General features: G+C 39.4%; 1 protein-coding gene across 1 annotated transcript in view; it reads right to left on the reverse strand.

Moving 5' to 3' along the window:
- Positions 1 to 6,295: 6,295 nt before the first annotated feature.
- LOC119430177 (myocyte-specific enhancer factor 2A) overlaps positions 6,296 to 16,194 on the reverse strand; it is a 72,860-nt gene continuing 62,961 nt past the window's right edge. The window contains exons 6-9 of the mRNA XM_037697618.1: positions 15,552 to 15,721; positions 8,998 to 9,124; positions 7,234 to 7,336; positions 6,296 to 6,710 (exon numbers count right to left, since the gene is read on the reverse strand). Of these exons, the coding sequence (XP_037553546.1) occupies positions 6,377 to 6,710; positions 7,234 to 7,336; positions 8,998 to 9,124; positions 15,552 to 15,721 (734 nt within the window). The 3' untranslated portion in view covers positions 6,296 to 6,376. The remainder of the gene's footprint in view (positions 6,711 to 7,233; positions 7,337 to 8,997; positions 9,125 to 15,551; positions 15,722 to 16,194) is intronic.

Here is a 16,194-nt window from a genome sequence, read left to right on the forward strand (position 1 = left end):
TATATATATATATATATATATATATATATATATATATATATATATATGTGTGTGTATATATATGAATTTTATTTTGTCTGAACCTATCAAATTCTTCCCTTCTGTGTTTTGAATGACTGAGGTTATGATCTGTGAGTTTTTTATGATCAGGCTATTTATTAATTAGAATCACTGTTTTATAATTGTTCTAGAATTGCGCCGCTCAAGGTGGCTGCATGTTGGAGCAGCTCTGTTACTTTCATTCTGAGATTTTGCTTTTGGAAACTTTAATTCCTCTTTTTCTGGATGTAAATCACATTTTTTGGATGATTGTTTCCTCTGGTATCAGATGCTGTGCAGCCGAAAGGATTTTTACTGAAACTTTTTTGGTTTTGGACATTTGTTATGATGCGTAACCATGGCAACAATGCAGTTTTCTACAACAACAGCAGCTGAATAACATCTCAAAAGCTCAAATAATATCTCAACTATGGCCCCAACTCTCAAATGAGTTGAAAAGGATGTTCTGTGGACGCATTCTCATCTACCTGCCAGCTGTGCTCGAGTGCCTGACCACTGAGATCCTGGAACTAGCAGAAACACGGCTCATGACAGCAGAAGGACAGGATCGTCCCTCAGCACCTACAGTTGACTGTCCACAGCTATGAGGAGCTCGGCAGACTGCTGGGAGGAGTGGCCATCGCTCTGGGAGGAGTTCTGCCCAGCATTCAGGTGGTCCTACAGTCCAGGGGAACCAAGAGGACAGCCGAGTCTGGGTGGACGGATCGGACGGCATCTGCAGCCAGTTTCTTAGGATCCACTGTGGGATGGACCTTTACAAGAGATCCTTCCTGTCTACAGCCATCAGTATCTATAATATCTCTTAATGAAATGAGGATAACGAGTTACAACAACAAAATAATTTCCCTTTGGGATTAATAAAGTATTATTGAATTGAATTGAATTGAATTGAATTGAATTATAACTGGCAAAAGCAAGTTAAAAATTTTGTGCCTATAGCTTCCTAAACTAGTTTTTAGATAAATAATTACACAATGATACTTTTTTACATGTCCATATCTAATTTCCTCTCATTTCCTTCCTATTTGATATTGACATATTGCTTGTTTCAGTTCTCTAACGCAACATCCAGACTACTTCTGCAACAGATAACACCTGACTCGCTCAATTCATCCTCAGTGAACTACATGGTTCCTGTTCACCGCAGTCTTTTCTAGTCTAATGACCACTTCAGTTCCAAAACAGTAAATCAGGTTTTTACTGAATGGTTACACATTAATAAACACTCACAAGTTGTTGTTTTTTGTCTTTTTAAGTTGTCACTTTTTTGCATCTTTGCTGCCTCTAAGCAGTCCGACTTGTTTCACGAGTAATTCACACTCAGCTCTATATGGCATGCATCAGTCTGGTAAAACAAGAAGTTATTTAATTTCTTTTACAGCTGCCTTTTCAAACAAACAAGTTTGAGCACTCTGCTTTTATTCTCCAACCTGTGCTGGTTGTTACTGAAAGGAGAGCAGAAGGTGTAAACTTGGACTGTAAACCCTCTTCTTCTTCGTGGGATCGCTCCTTGAGCACCTTGAGCATTGACTGTAGCAAAGACCTGGGATGACCTTTCTACTGAGGAGCCCATAAACCTGGACCTGACTTCTCACTGGCCTGCTGAGAACATGTAGGGGCACAAGTCAGGTCAAGCTGCTGATACTGGTCATAGAGTTGGACTGTACCAGGCCCAGAACCCACACCAAGCTGCTGGTCAGAGAAACCTCAGAAGATCAACCCAAGGTATCCAGGCCTGGCAACTCCCTTTCACACCTGCGACCATACTGGAAGAAGTGGAGCTATAAATCATCAGCTCCACATCATGGAGACAAAAGTTGGCCAGGAAGAAATGTGGCTGTCTAATTGGTAGGCTTTTGTTTGCTATTATATGACTTGTCCTTTGTATAACCCAGGAGAGGAGGCGTTTGTAACTCCATGCAGAATCATATGAAGTGATGCAGTCTGAGTTTATTCTTTGTTTAAACATTAAAGGATCTGTTTTATCTGTTAATGCATAATCACCACAGGAGGTTATAGAATGCAGACTGGTCGGGGTCCTGCAGACACTCAGTCACATTTTCAACTTTGATTTTAAGATTTCACACAAATGATCCATTTTTGTTTATATATGTACATCACCTTTTTGTATTTTTCACCTTTTTGTATTTTTCACCTGAATAAAGATTTGAACTGCGGCTCCGGGGAAGTTCCTGAGTCTTGGTGAGTTTTTCTTTTAAACTTTTTCTGCTCGGTTTCATATGAAGCATAACAAAACACACGAGCTGAGCTAAATTTGGGGTTTTAGAGGTGTCCCCCCCACCCCGCCCTCCTGCTTCCATATTAAAGATTCAGATTGGGTCTAAATTTTCATGGATCCAGTAATAACAGTAATTGGTTCTTAGAGACTTATTGATGTCAGCTACTGTAATTTAGCTGTGGGTGAGTCAGGCTGACTCCAACAGTAAATCAGTTGTAGAAGTACATCCAACAGTTACTTCCTGAAAGTTTCATTCAAATCTGTCCAGTGGCTCATGAGATATCTTGCTAACAGGCAGACCAAGTTGGCTCCAAATAGTTATCACTAAAGTTTCTGTCGGCGCTCAGAATATGTGTTGAGGAGCAGCCTCAGCTACAACCTGAACAGATTTTAGGCCAGTCTCTAAAACGACTGCGTCGCGGCCACGTTTGTGTGTTTCTAAGGTCAGTTCGTTGTGGCAGCCATCTTGAATCAGGTTTGCTCTGAAATTTATCAAGGTTGAGTCAGTTCCTCTAGATGGATTCTTCCTTGTTTAACAATTTCATCTTTTGTCCAAAAGATGTCTTCAGTCTGATACTTCTTCAGTAAAAGACGAAACGTTTCAACAAAGAAGAATCCATCCAGAGGACCTGACTCAACCTTGTTAGATTTATCTACCTGGATTATTGAGCATGCATCAGGACATTTGCTCCACAAGTTAATCAGGTAGAGAAAACAACTCCTGTTGTTTCTCAAATACATTAATGATTTACCAAAACCAGATTTTGTCGCTTGTCTCATTTGCTGATGACACCAATCTCTTTGTTACTGACAGAAACCATGAATCAATTATAGACAAGGTAAAATATGGGCTCGTTCAATTTGCTCTGTGGTTTCAGTTAAATAAACTATTGTTTAATGTTAAAAATCTCATTTAATCTTATTTAAGAATAACAACTACAATCCAGAAAAAAACAACAATTTATATTAATAACAGTTTACTTTGTAGTGTTTCATCAACAAAGTATTTATCTACTGTATATTGATGATAAACTATTGTGAGTCGCTGTGTAAGAAGATATCAATATTTAGGTATTATAAAAAAGGTTAAACACTATTTAAAAACAAGTACTTGATTAACCTTGCATAAGAAGCATTACATATATAAATGGATGGATTGATGGATGGATGGATTGATTGATGGATGGATGGATGGATGGATGGATGGATGGATGGATTGATTGATTGATGGATGGATGGATAGATGCTGTTTTTGTATGACAACCCGGTGACAAGATGCCTGCAGCACCTGCACAACGTTATGACGTCATGTGCGCCGTTGAATCTAGATTTGTGAAAATGTACAAATTGGCACTGTTCGAGTGTTGTCATTGTGTTAGAGATTAAATGTAATGAAAAAATTTAACATTAAACATAAAGTGTTACATCATTTTCTTACCCCTTTTTGGCATCTACATTTGGTAGCAGGTCAAACTGACAAAGACCATGTAGCATAATGTAGTATTTTAATTCCACAGCAGAGAAAGCGATGTAGTATCTGTAAGTAGGTCTAGGGGAAAAAAAATCGTATTGTTATCAGTTATCAGTCAAATAAGTGTTAACATATCAGCATATCGGATATCAACCAAAAATCATGCATCCCTCCTCTCCACATTTAGCTCCATCCACACCTCTGTTTAAAAAATTACAAACACCAACAATTTATGATGTGAATAGGTATCAAACAGGAATCTTGATGTATAAAGTTCTATGTATTCCATTATGTTTACCTCAATATTTTCATAATTTCTTTGAGTTTAGTTCTCATTATCATTCATACTCTACAAGAAGGTGTGATTTACCTATCCCCTTCTGTAGAACCACTGTTGCTAAATGTTCATTCATGCATCAAGATGTTGTGCTGTGGAACAGTTTAAAACAACTAAGTGAATCATGTACGACATTATCTTTATTTAAAAGAAAGTTCAACCAAGTTGATACATTTTTAACACATTTATTGTTTTATTTTTATTATTTAAATGTTTTGGACAATTAAAATTCATGATGGGCTTCTGTCTATTGTGTTTGTTTAAAGTTAGATGTAAGCTTATGTATGAATATTTAATGATTTATTTATTTATTTATTTATTTTAAGAGGGGGGGGGGGGGTGTTTATGACCTCTCTTGCACATTTTGTTTTTATCTTTTCCTTTCTGTGTGTTTTCTTTTTTGTGTGCAAACAATAAAATAACAAATAAAAAAACATAAAACGATTAAAGTTTTGTTAAAATTCATTGTTTGGTTCATGAGATCTTGGTAGCACACACACAAACACGATCACTCAGCCTTTCTCTTTCAGCAGCTGGTGACAAACAGGAGTAATGTTAGCTCATTTCATCCAAACGTAGATTTACTTTTATTAAACATGTTTCTGCTGGCAGTTCTCTAGAAAATGGTGTGATATTTTAGCGTAATATCACTAAAATTAGAAACATCTTATTTAAAAATGATGCAGAAAAACTGGTCCATGCATTTGTCACATCTCCACTGGAGTATTGCAATGGTTTATCCGGGTGTCCAAATACTTCTTCATCTGATCCAAAATATTGGTGCCAGAGTCTCAACTGGAGTTAGTGGGAGAGATCATATCTCTCCAGTTTTAGCTTCTCTCCATTGGCTCCCTGTCAAATCCAGAATTGAATTTAAAATCTTACTTCTAACCTACAAAGCTCTCAACTACCTAGCTCCATCTTATATTTTAGATACCGGTATTATTGTTTCATATTTTCCTAACGGAGCACTTTGCTCTCTGACTGCAGGTTTACTTGTGGTTCCTAGAGTTTACAAAAGCAGAATGGGAGGCAGATCTTTCAGTTATCAGGCTCCTCTCTTGTGGAACCAACTTCCAGTTTCTGTCCATGAGGCTGACACATTGTCCAGTTTTAAGACTTTCCTTTTTGATAAAGCTTAGTTAGGGTTGGCTTGTTATGCTGTCATAGGCTTAAACTACTGGAGGACAAACTGACCTCGTTTCTTAAAATGAATTGTTACAGTACAATAGTTTTCATTTGATACTATTTCTATCTTAGCATGCAATTCTCAACCTGCCATTGTGTATCTGTTCCTCTCAAACCCAGCCAGTTGAAGCAGATGGCCTCTTGTCCTGACCCTGGTTCTGCTAAAGGTTTCTTCCTCATGAGGGAGTTTTTCCTCTCCACTGTCGCCTTCATGCTTGTTCAATATGAGAGTCTGTGATGGCGTTGAATTCAAAGCAGTCTGCTCCTCAGATAAATGTTAAATTATTATATTTATAAATTAATATTTCTGTTCAGTGCCCTGAGATGACTTCTGTTGTGACTTGGCACCATATAAATAAACTGAATTGAACTGAATATTATTTAACAAACCATTTTACCTAAAAGACATCTGCCTACAAAGAAATGACCTCCCTGTGTTTATAATCCATGAGTTTGTACTTTAGTAAAACCTGGTGGTGAAACAGATGAACAACACTGCGTCTAGCATCTAATACATTTGTTAAAGATACTAAGTACAAAACAATTCAGGCCTTTTTCAAATGTACCATACATATAAGTCATAATGTTTTCCATTGTGACCCCGCAGCTCACAAAGTGACTGCTGGACATGAGCTCCAGCAACCCCCATGACCCAGAAAGGAAGAAACAGGTAAAGATAATGATGAATGCAAACATACAGACAATGTACTGCTGTGACTGATATAAATAAGTGTTTAATAAAGAGATGTTACAGATATGATGCTGAGGATGGAGTATTGCTTTAAGCTGGAGATGATTTGTTGTTTTTCACCCTGAGAGCTTCAAAAATGAATCGTGTGCCACCCTGTGGGAAACACCTACAAGCTCTTCTCTGGTTTAACTCCAAACACATGAGAGGACATTTCTGTCTAAGTAGGGTGTTCAGAGTGAGTTGAGCAAACCTAAAAGAAAAAAAAACATGAAGAAACATAATTTAAAGAGTGAAAATAAAAGCATGCGGATGAATTTGATGATTTAATTTGCATAAGAGTCCCTGCTGTGTTTGTCCTGATCCCGTGGGGGTAAGTGTGATCTCAGGTTTCTATGTCAACCAGCTGTCCATTCGCATCCGTTTCATCATCGGACTCTGCCCGCCCTCTGTTCGGCCCGCAGGGAGCGAGCGGAGGTCCGGGCGTCGCTGCTGCTCTTCTCGGTCACTGCCGTCCTCGTGGGAGCTGCAGGATGAGTTGACGCTGTCTGCAGGAGACCGGCCCATCTCTGCTCGGGTGGAGGAGGAGGCAGAAGATGGAGGGTAAGGAGGGGCGTTAGCACGGCTCCCGTACGGCTGACTGAGGTGGTCGCGTGGAGGCGAGATGGGCTCAGCTTTGATGTTGATGTGGTGGTTGGCGATGATGGAGAGACTTGAGCTTCCTGCCCTGCAGACAGAGACAGAGGTGAGTGAGGAGTGAAAGCGCCACCTGGTGGAGAAAGACTAACTTTCTGTTTGGATATGATTTTGTTAGCAAGTAAACAAAACTTTTCCTAAATAATAATAAAAAAAACTACAAAATGCATCATAGTAAAATAGAATAACCATCCAGTTTGTACTGTAAAATATAATACTTTCAATTCAATTCAAAAACACTTTATTAATTCCAAAGGGAAATTAAATGTTGTAACTCATCATCCTGGTTTCATTAAAAAGTTGTTATAGATGCTGAAGGTTGTGGGACTATATTATACCCATATATACTGTATTATATCCAGCTGTGGCTGGGTATAATATAATAACAATAGCAACATTGCTGTGACAACAACCAGGACCGTCTTTGTCTTGCTGAACCAGAGTACACAGTATAAAAATATATATATAAAAACAGATTTTAATCTTTAATAATACAAACCCTAACCCTGAGGCTGCTTGGTTCGGTTAGAGAGCTCACAGTGTTTGTCACTCACCCTAAAGAGCTGAGCTGGTGCTGGTCCCACGCTGCCATGGAGCCCAGAGAGGAGCCTGACGCAGAGCTGAAGCCCGACATGTCTGCACCGCTCAGGGGGTAATCTGACAACGAGAAGCCATTTGTCACATGACTGATCGCTAAAACATTAGATTGACTCTAATTTGCCCAAGTTAGCCCTAAAATAAGTTTTAATTTTCGGAATTTTAAATTGCTTTTATATTTTTAAGCCTTTTTTTTTTATACTTGCTTCTTGTTTATTTCTTTATTTTTCTACCAAAAAATAACATTTCTATCTGAGAAAACACCACACTTTATTACTGGCTTAAAGATATTTGTAAAGTATCCTGATACATGCTCAATAATCCAGGTAGATAAATCTAACAAAGAGAAGTCAGGTCCTCTGGATGGATTCTTCTTGTTGAAACGTTTCATCTTTTATCCAGAAGTCTTCATCAGTCTGAGGAGCTGCAATAAACTCAGCCTTAGGTGATATTTATAAGACTGAGTTTGTTGCAGCTCCTCAGACTGATGAAAACTTCTGGATAAAAGACGAAACGCTTCAACACAAAGAATCCGTCCAGAGGACCCGACTGTACTTTGTTAATTATTTGTAAAGACTCATTACAAAATATGTCCCAGCCACAGATGAGGACTAGCTGGATGATGACTAATACACATAAATTCACATTCTTTACTAACTGGCTTTTTTATGTGAGTGTTCCTGTAAAGTGCCCTGAGACAACTTTGTTGTGATTTGGCTCTATATAAATAAAGTGAATTGAATTGAATTCTTCAGAAGTTCTTTATAAATACGTATGATAAATATAAATATACCATACTTATAGATTATTTATTTACTTATTAAGTATAAACAACACATGAAATGCAGGACAGAGTGTATTTACTGTATTTTCTGGACTTGAAGTCACTTTTTTCATACTTTGGTCAGTCCTGCGACGTATTGTCCGAATCAACTTATATACGTTTTTCTCTATTCATGACAATTTTTGACTGACGTGTTAAATGTTCATTCATACTGACATGAACCAAAGAGTAAACATTACCATTTTCAGCTGCGAGAGGGCCCGCTAGACTTTTGACAACTATATGTTGTCAAACATATAGTTACAACTTTACAACCTAGCTGTTTTTTTGTTACATATTTTTAATACCATTTTATTTTCACTTGTTATTCTCAGTTTGTATGCATCTTTTATGATTGTCCACTGTTGTTATCACTCTTTGTTAAAATCAGGTCTCTCCTGTAAATGGGTCCCTGAGGATCAGTGGGATTAACCTGCATAAATAAAGTTTGAATGAACGTTGTTGCTAACCCCCCTCCCCCCATCTTCCTCCAGAGTTGATGGAGTTGTTCAGAAGCGACACAGAGGATGAAGAATCCAATGGATTCAGTGATGTGGAATGAGATTGGCATATTTATCGATAACTTTCTTGTCAGGCTCGTTGACTTATGTTAATTAATCCTGTTCAGGATCCCAGGTATGTTCTGTGTGTGGTTGTTATTTCAGTTTGTAAATGTCTGTTCTTGCACTTTGTGAAATACACTTCTAAATAAATGCGACTTATACACCGGAGCATTTTTTTCCTCTTCAGGAGACATTTCTTGACTGATGCAACCTATACTCTGGAGCGACATATAATCCAGAAAATACGGTAATTCAACAAAGCAATAAAAGTAGAGTATTTCATGCGTATCGTAGCCTTATTGAGGTCAGCAGGAATACAGACTACAGTCGGGTACCGTTGTCATAGGCAGAGCTGATGCTGGAGTAGTCCAGACTCTGGTGAGGCAGCCTCGATGTGGTGATGGAGACCACAGGCGTGGACAGAGGCTGACTGGACTGAGGGCTGCTCAGCCTCTGGTTACTCTGTAAACAACAAAACAAACAAACATAAACAGACTTTAATCTTCTCTGTGAACCATGAGCTGAGAACAGACTTGGTGGAGTTTGAACAGGATTTGTAATATCCTGATTCAACCACAAGATGGAAGCATACAACATGTTCAATATCATTTGACTAATCATTCTTCATGTTTTGTTTTGTCTCAATCATAATGTTTAAACTTCAAGGAGATCCTTCTGAACTTGTTGGTTGTTGCAGTCCTGTTCAGAAACCGTGTCAGAAGTCCAACAGACGTACAAAAACAAGTAGCAGGAGCAGCTGTGTCCAAAACCCCTTAGTTTTGTCATTAAGAACACAACCAGAGTCGTGCACAGTGCTAGAGCTGCTTCATGAGAGGAAGTGTTTAACAGATGATACAAAACTGTGAAGTTATGACATAACAGTGTTTTAAATTGAGCTTCAGCTCTGAATGTCTGCCTCCATAACTCGATCTGTCCCACAGCACTTAAAAGTTTTGTGTTGCTGCTCTCTGAGCGACTGGAGCTTCAGCTTGATCATTTTAGCAATGACATCACCTCAAACAATGCCATTCACTTGTGAATGTACACACATGTGCACACACGCAAATAAAAAGTGGGTTTAGCAACTGATGCATTTCAGAAACAATAAAAAAAAAAAAAAAAAAAAGCCAATGTTGAGATAGCGCTGTTTCTCAATACTCTGTGTGTGTGTGTGTGTGTGTGTGTGGTGCACCTGTTACTCTGAGCAATAAATACATTGTCTCAGTTCAGCTATCACGGCAACGAGGCTGACACACACACACACACAAACACACACACACACACCCGGTGAAGACAGCGGACATGCTCCGTGCTTCATGCGTTTAAATTTAAAGAGGCAGCTCCTGCCTCTGCAGAAGGCATCGACAGAGTGAGGGGAAGTGAAAGCCGTTTCAAGATGATCACATCGAGGAGCTGCTGTCTGAACACAAATCAACACCTCCTGGTGCCACAAGTGAAACAAAGATCTTCTGAGGAGCTGCAGTCCTTTTCTGCTGCTTTAAACTTACAGCTTCACACCAGGGTAAAACTACAAAATATTTTATTCAACACTACTTAAAGTACCCTGAAATGTCAGCTGCTGCACAGACACTGGCAAAACAGAGTTTGTAAAACCTAAATAATTAAAAAAACACAACAAATTCATGCAATGATTAAAGTCTGTGGAAGGGTGACATACAACTAGCGGTGGGAATGAAACAACTCCCCACAGCTTCACTACGATCCAGAGAGCTGTTTAAGCAGTAGAACAATTGTTGATGCATTTCAATCTTGATGCAAAAATGCCCACATCCTTGGTACAACCTAGTAGATTTAAAGCAAATTATTTGTATACTTCCAATTAATATACTTCTAGTTGTATACAGCCGTCTTGTGCATGTGATGTGCATGCCATAAACCAGTGGTTCCCAACCATGGTCCTGCATGCTTTAGTTGTTTCCATGCTCCAACACACCTGATTCAGTGATTTAATTACTTCCTCATGTTCTGCAGAAGTCTGTTAATCATCCATTCATTAAAATCAGTAGTGTTGGGGCAGAGAAACAACTAAAACTTGCAGGATGGAGTTCCTCAAGGACCATGGTTGGGAACCCCTGCCATTGACTGTCAGGGCTCTGCAGTTTCACACCTCTGAGTACGGCCTGAACCAAACAGTCAAATGGTCCAGCAAGTTGACGGGTGAGATGCAGCAGAGGTGATCCACATCCATCTTAAGAGATGTGTCTCATCCTCTGCGCTGCGAGTTCAGGCTCCTCCCATCAGGATGCAGATATTTGATTCCCAGATGTAAAACTAAGAGGTATAAAACCAGTTTTGTTCCTGTGGCCATGAGCTTCCAAAATTCGACTTAGCATAGCACCAGTCCATTTTTGAATAATTTTTAAATCAAGTTATATTTATTTTTTATACTTATTGTGTGTCTATGTCAAGTTTCCTGTCTGGCAAGAAAGCTGCCTCACCTCACTGTAACCAAATCTACGTAAGGGTATAAATAAAGTTGATTGATTTATTGACTGGTTGATTGATTGATGTGAACAGCTAGTTCTGGATGTCACCAGCAAACTGGTTGATCCACTTGGAGGTGCTATTTATAAGACGGTTTGCTGCAGCGCCTCAGACTGAAGAAGTCTTTTGGATAAAAGACAAAATGTTTCAAGAAGAATCCGTCCAGAGGACCTGACTCAACCTTGTTAGCTTAATCTACCTGGATTATTGAGCATGCATCAGGACCTCTAAGTACAACTTTTTGTGCTCCTCATTACTACGTTAATAATTTCCACTGGATCAAAATATTCCCGCTGCACACAAACAACTAGGAGGACTTTTTGAAAGGGAGAGATAATATTTATATCAGGTCTCTCTTGTAAATGAGTCCACAAGGCTCAGTGGGATTAACCTGTCTACATAAAGGTTGAATGAATTAATTTTACTGTGTATCAATCAAAGTAATCATGGCTGTTACATCTCTGTATGCCCAAGGCTGCTCAGTTTCTGACCCATTAAGTGTGAAAGAAACGGTCACAGACAATAAAAACAACATTACAAGAACATCCAGTTCCACCCACACTGACCTAACATTAAGGAGTTATTGTCATGCTCCTTCAAAATCAAAGAGGCCGTCACATGAATTGTTCTGGATATTTCTTCATTCGGCAGAGATATGAAAGCACAAACAGCTGCTAGTTTTTCCTGAAGAAGGAAAAAAGGGCTGGAGGATTCGAAAATGTTTCAGTGAGGAGAGGAGGAGGAGAGTGGGATGGTTGCGCTGATAGCTCCTGAAACATGAATGTTGGTCACTTGTGTACTGTCAGAAGAAACGGAGTGATAAGAAATCCTGAAGACTAACAGCAGAGAAGACAGAACTCGTGGGGTGAAGGAGTGTTCATCACTTCACTCCCACAAAGTCTCAATGAAAACATTAGCCTTTATTTTTCTAACTGAATACAGAGAACAGAAGCAGTTAACAGACTGCTGCAAAATGTAAAAATGCTCAACTTCTAAATCATTTTTACAACCTGAAATCAGTGTTGTGCTGTAAACGATGTATCTGTGCCACATTTTTAAGAGTTGAACATAAAATAATGCAACTTCTTTGTCTAAATTATTGGTTGAGTCACTAGTAACTGGGAGATAAAGTTAGAGAGGCCAGACTGAGATGGTTTGGACGTGTCCAGAAGAGGGACAGTGGGTATACTGGTAGAAGGATGTTAGAAATGCAGCTGCCAGGAAAAAGACAAAGAGAAGATATATGGATGCAGATAGAGAGGACATGGAGGTAGTTGTAGTGAGGACAGAGGATGCAGAGGACAGAGATGGAGGAGGATGACTCACTGTGGAGACCCCTGAAGAGGGAAAAGTCAAAAGAAGTCGTCAAAACTTAAATGCTTTGTAGACTCCCTCTTTCCCATAAATCTAAGACTAAGCAGATGACTGGAAATGACATCAGTCTTTTTGTATAAAAATTATATACAGTAATTACAGTAGTCCCTCGATTATCAAGAGGGATCCGTACCCTGAAGCCCTGCGATAAGTGAAAAACTGCGAAGTAGGGATGGTAGTAGTAAGTACTAGTTTATTTTAGTATGTACGCACTAAAATAAACTAGTACTTACTAATACTATCCCTACTTCGCGTATGCATGTGTACGTGCACACCTACATATATACATACATACATACATACATACATACATACATACATACATACATACATACATACATACATACATACATACATACATATATACATACATACATACATACATACATACATACATACATACATACATACATACATACATACATACATACATACATACATACATACATACATACAAAGTTAGAATTAAATCCTGCTAACACAAAACATGTTTTGTTTTTTTATTCTTAGCTTTAAAGTGGATATTAAAGGGATTAGATGGCTTCAAACATCTGCTAAGTTCATGGCATAAACCAACACAGACATGTTCCTGTTTTTAGTATTTTACGTTGCTTTATAATGTAGGTGTTTTTGTTTTGTTATATATATATAATTTTCTTGTATTTTTCAATTTATATGCTTTTTATGATTGTCTACTGTTGTACTGATAAATACATCCTAGAGGGTAAACTATATCTTGGCTGCAAGTATCAAGCTGAGAAATCCTTCGTTTTATACAACTGATAGTGGTTGGTCATTAATTATGATGAAGTTTAACAACTTCTCGGTAAACATTCGAACTCCGGGGTTTCAGCAGTGTATTATTTTCATTCAGTACGGAGAAGGCAGCCTGATTTCGGTCAGCTGCGCTCATTCTGACCCTCCTCCGAGACGGGCAGAATGAGCGGGTCAGACTGAGCGTGGCTGACCAAAATCAGACTGCCTTCTCCGTACTGAACAAAAATAACACACTGCTGAAACCCCGGAGCTTGAATGTCCAACGTAAGACTAACTTTACCGCGGTTTAATGTGGTGCTACGGCTCTGCAGACATTGCACATTGCTGTCTTGCTTTGTGGTGTTTCTAGTGTAAAATACTTCCACACAATGGACATGTTTAGATGAAATGCTGGCTAACTGTTAGCCACAGTGCTGCTGCACGTTGTAGCTGGCTGAAAACTATGAAATGGATTTCCTGAATGTGAGGCGGGTCTTATTACTCTGGGCTTCATGAGACGCCTCCGTTCAGGAAATCTATTCCATAGTTTGAAGCCAATGTGCAGAGCTTCCAGCAGAGAAAGATGTGGAGACGTTTTATTTGGAGACACAGACATGCATCATGGATCAGAAACATCAGTAGGTTGGATCGGAAAAATCTAATACGTAAATTATGCTGGTATCGGAGGCCGATACAGATACTGGATCGGATCGGCTCCATCCCTAATATATATATAAACTCCAAACACTCTAAAAAAAGCATAGAATGTCACGATTTCCCTTTCTCTGACTCCTCTCTGCCTCTGCTGCTCTCACTCACCTGCAAGCGTTCTTGGCCATGCCCACGTCTCCGCTCTGCACCGAGATCAGCTGATCAGCTGCAGCAGGAAGTTTATCCCGCAGTAAGGGTTGCACAAAGGTGCAGCAGGTGCTAAATAATTTAAAATAATGTATTTTAAATAAAAATTCCATGCTGATCATGCAGCTCATCCATTAATCAGCCAATTGTGTGTCATGTCCAATCTTATTTTGAAAAACCGCAACAGAGCGAGTCCGCAACAAACAAACCGCAAAGTAGCGAGGGACTACTGGATTTTAAACATGTAACTGTGGCCCTAACACTAAAATTAGTTTTGTGGTTTCACTGACCTCATGTTCGATGTGTTATATCTGACTTACAGAACCTAAAAGGATTTTAAACATAAGCTTCTTTACAAAAACAAATTTAAAGCAAATTTTTATTATCTGAGCTAAAGAGTCCCCCCCCCAAAAAAATCCAAGCAGTAGTAGCACGTCTGTTCTGTTAATGCTCAGAGGATGAGTTGGCGATGACCGTCAGCTACTTTAAAACTTTACACTGATTTGTTTGGACTGTGTTCAGGAAGCACTTATTGTCGTCCAATATCCTTTTCTGTTTGTAAAGAGCAGTTCATGCATCTGTACAATGAACAACCGCCAGTATGAAATGGTGCCGAACCAGTTCTGAAACGTTCCAGACCCCTCCGTGGTACTCTGCTTTTGTTTGGGAACATCATCCCTCAGGCCTGATTTAATCATAAATAAATTCAAAACTCAGAGGCTTAGACTGTACAGATCACTTCCTTCTGCAACTAAATATGCTCCAACAACCTGGAGTGGAGGGGAAGCACGGTGGCGCAATTGGTAGAGCTGCTGCCTCTCAGCAAGCAGGTCTCTGGTCCAAATCCTGGCCCCGGGGCCTTTCTGGGTGGAGTTTGCATGTTCTCTCCGTGCATGCGTGGGTTTTCTCAGGGTACTCCAGTTTCCTCCCACAGGCCAAAAACATGCATGTTAGGCTGACTGGTAACTCTAAATTGTCCCTAGGTGTGAGAGAGAGTGAATGGTTGTTTGTGTAGTCCTGTGATGGGCTTGTGACCCGTCCAGGGTGTACCCCGCCCCTCGCACAGTGATTGCTGGACATGGGCACTGGCGACCCCCTTGACCCAAAAATGGAAGAAGCGGGTAAAAGATAATGGTGGATGGATGAACCTGGCGTGGCGAGGAAGCAAAAATACACTCCTGGTTCTGTACTTTATTATATCTGCTGCATGTTAGCATTAGTTATTGTCACGTCAGAAGCAGGTGAGGGAGTGGTGGCTGTATGACTGGCATCTTATTTTCACGAGTTTCCAAATCAATGTTTTCAGTTTTTTTAAAAAGATTATTAACAATAAGAACAAAATATCAACCTGAACCTTCATGAAGACCTTCTAAACAGGCGTTAACAGCACACATACCAGCATCGTTCCTTTGGAGTGAGGGAGGAGCACTCGAAGGTCCGTTTTACGGCTGTTAAGGATAAGGCTGCTCCCCTGAGTGGGGTGAGAAGGAGGTGGTGGAGGAGGAGATTTTGTTGGCATGATCTTCCCCAAGCTGCTCGCTCCACTCAGACCCACGAATCCATTCACTGAACACAGAAAATGTGAAAAAGCAAAAAGATTTAATGCAATGATAAGGAATACTGACTGCCTGCCAAAGACTTAAATGGCTGACTCTGTGGTTCCGTGCGTGACTTCTGTAAAAAAAATAAATAAACTCTTCTACAAGGTAAGAGGAGTACATGAGGAAAGTGAAAACTTGAAAAGGTCTCAGGTGTTAGACCCATTTAACTCATCTTCAACAGAATGGACAAGGGGCATATGTTATACAAAACGATGAATAAATTACGTTCTCTTTTTTAACATTATATCCCGTATTTTTCCACCCTATAAGTCGCGGGTTTTTTTTTTCAAAATTTGCATGCCCTGCGACTTATAGGCCAAAGCGACATATTTATGGATTTTTACCATATTTATAAACCATTTTTTTGGCTGAAATATGACAATTTTCATTCATTCTGACAAAAAAAAAAATTGAACAGTACCACTTTCAGCCACTTGA

This window comes from Nematolebias whitei, chromosome 2 (assembly GCF_014905685.2).
Source record: "Nematolebias whitei isolate Nwh7 chromosome 2, NemWhi1, whole genome shotgun sequence".
NCBI lineage: Eukaryota > Metazoa > Chordata > Actinopteri > Cyprinodontiformes > Rivulidae > Nematolebias > Nematolebias whitei.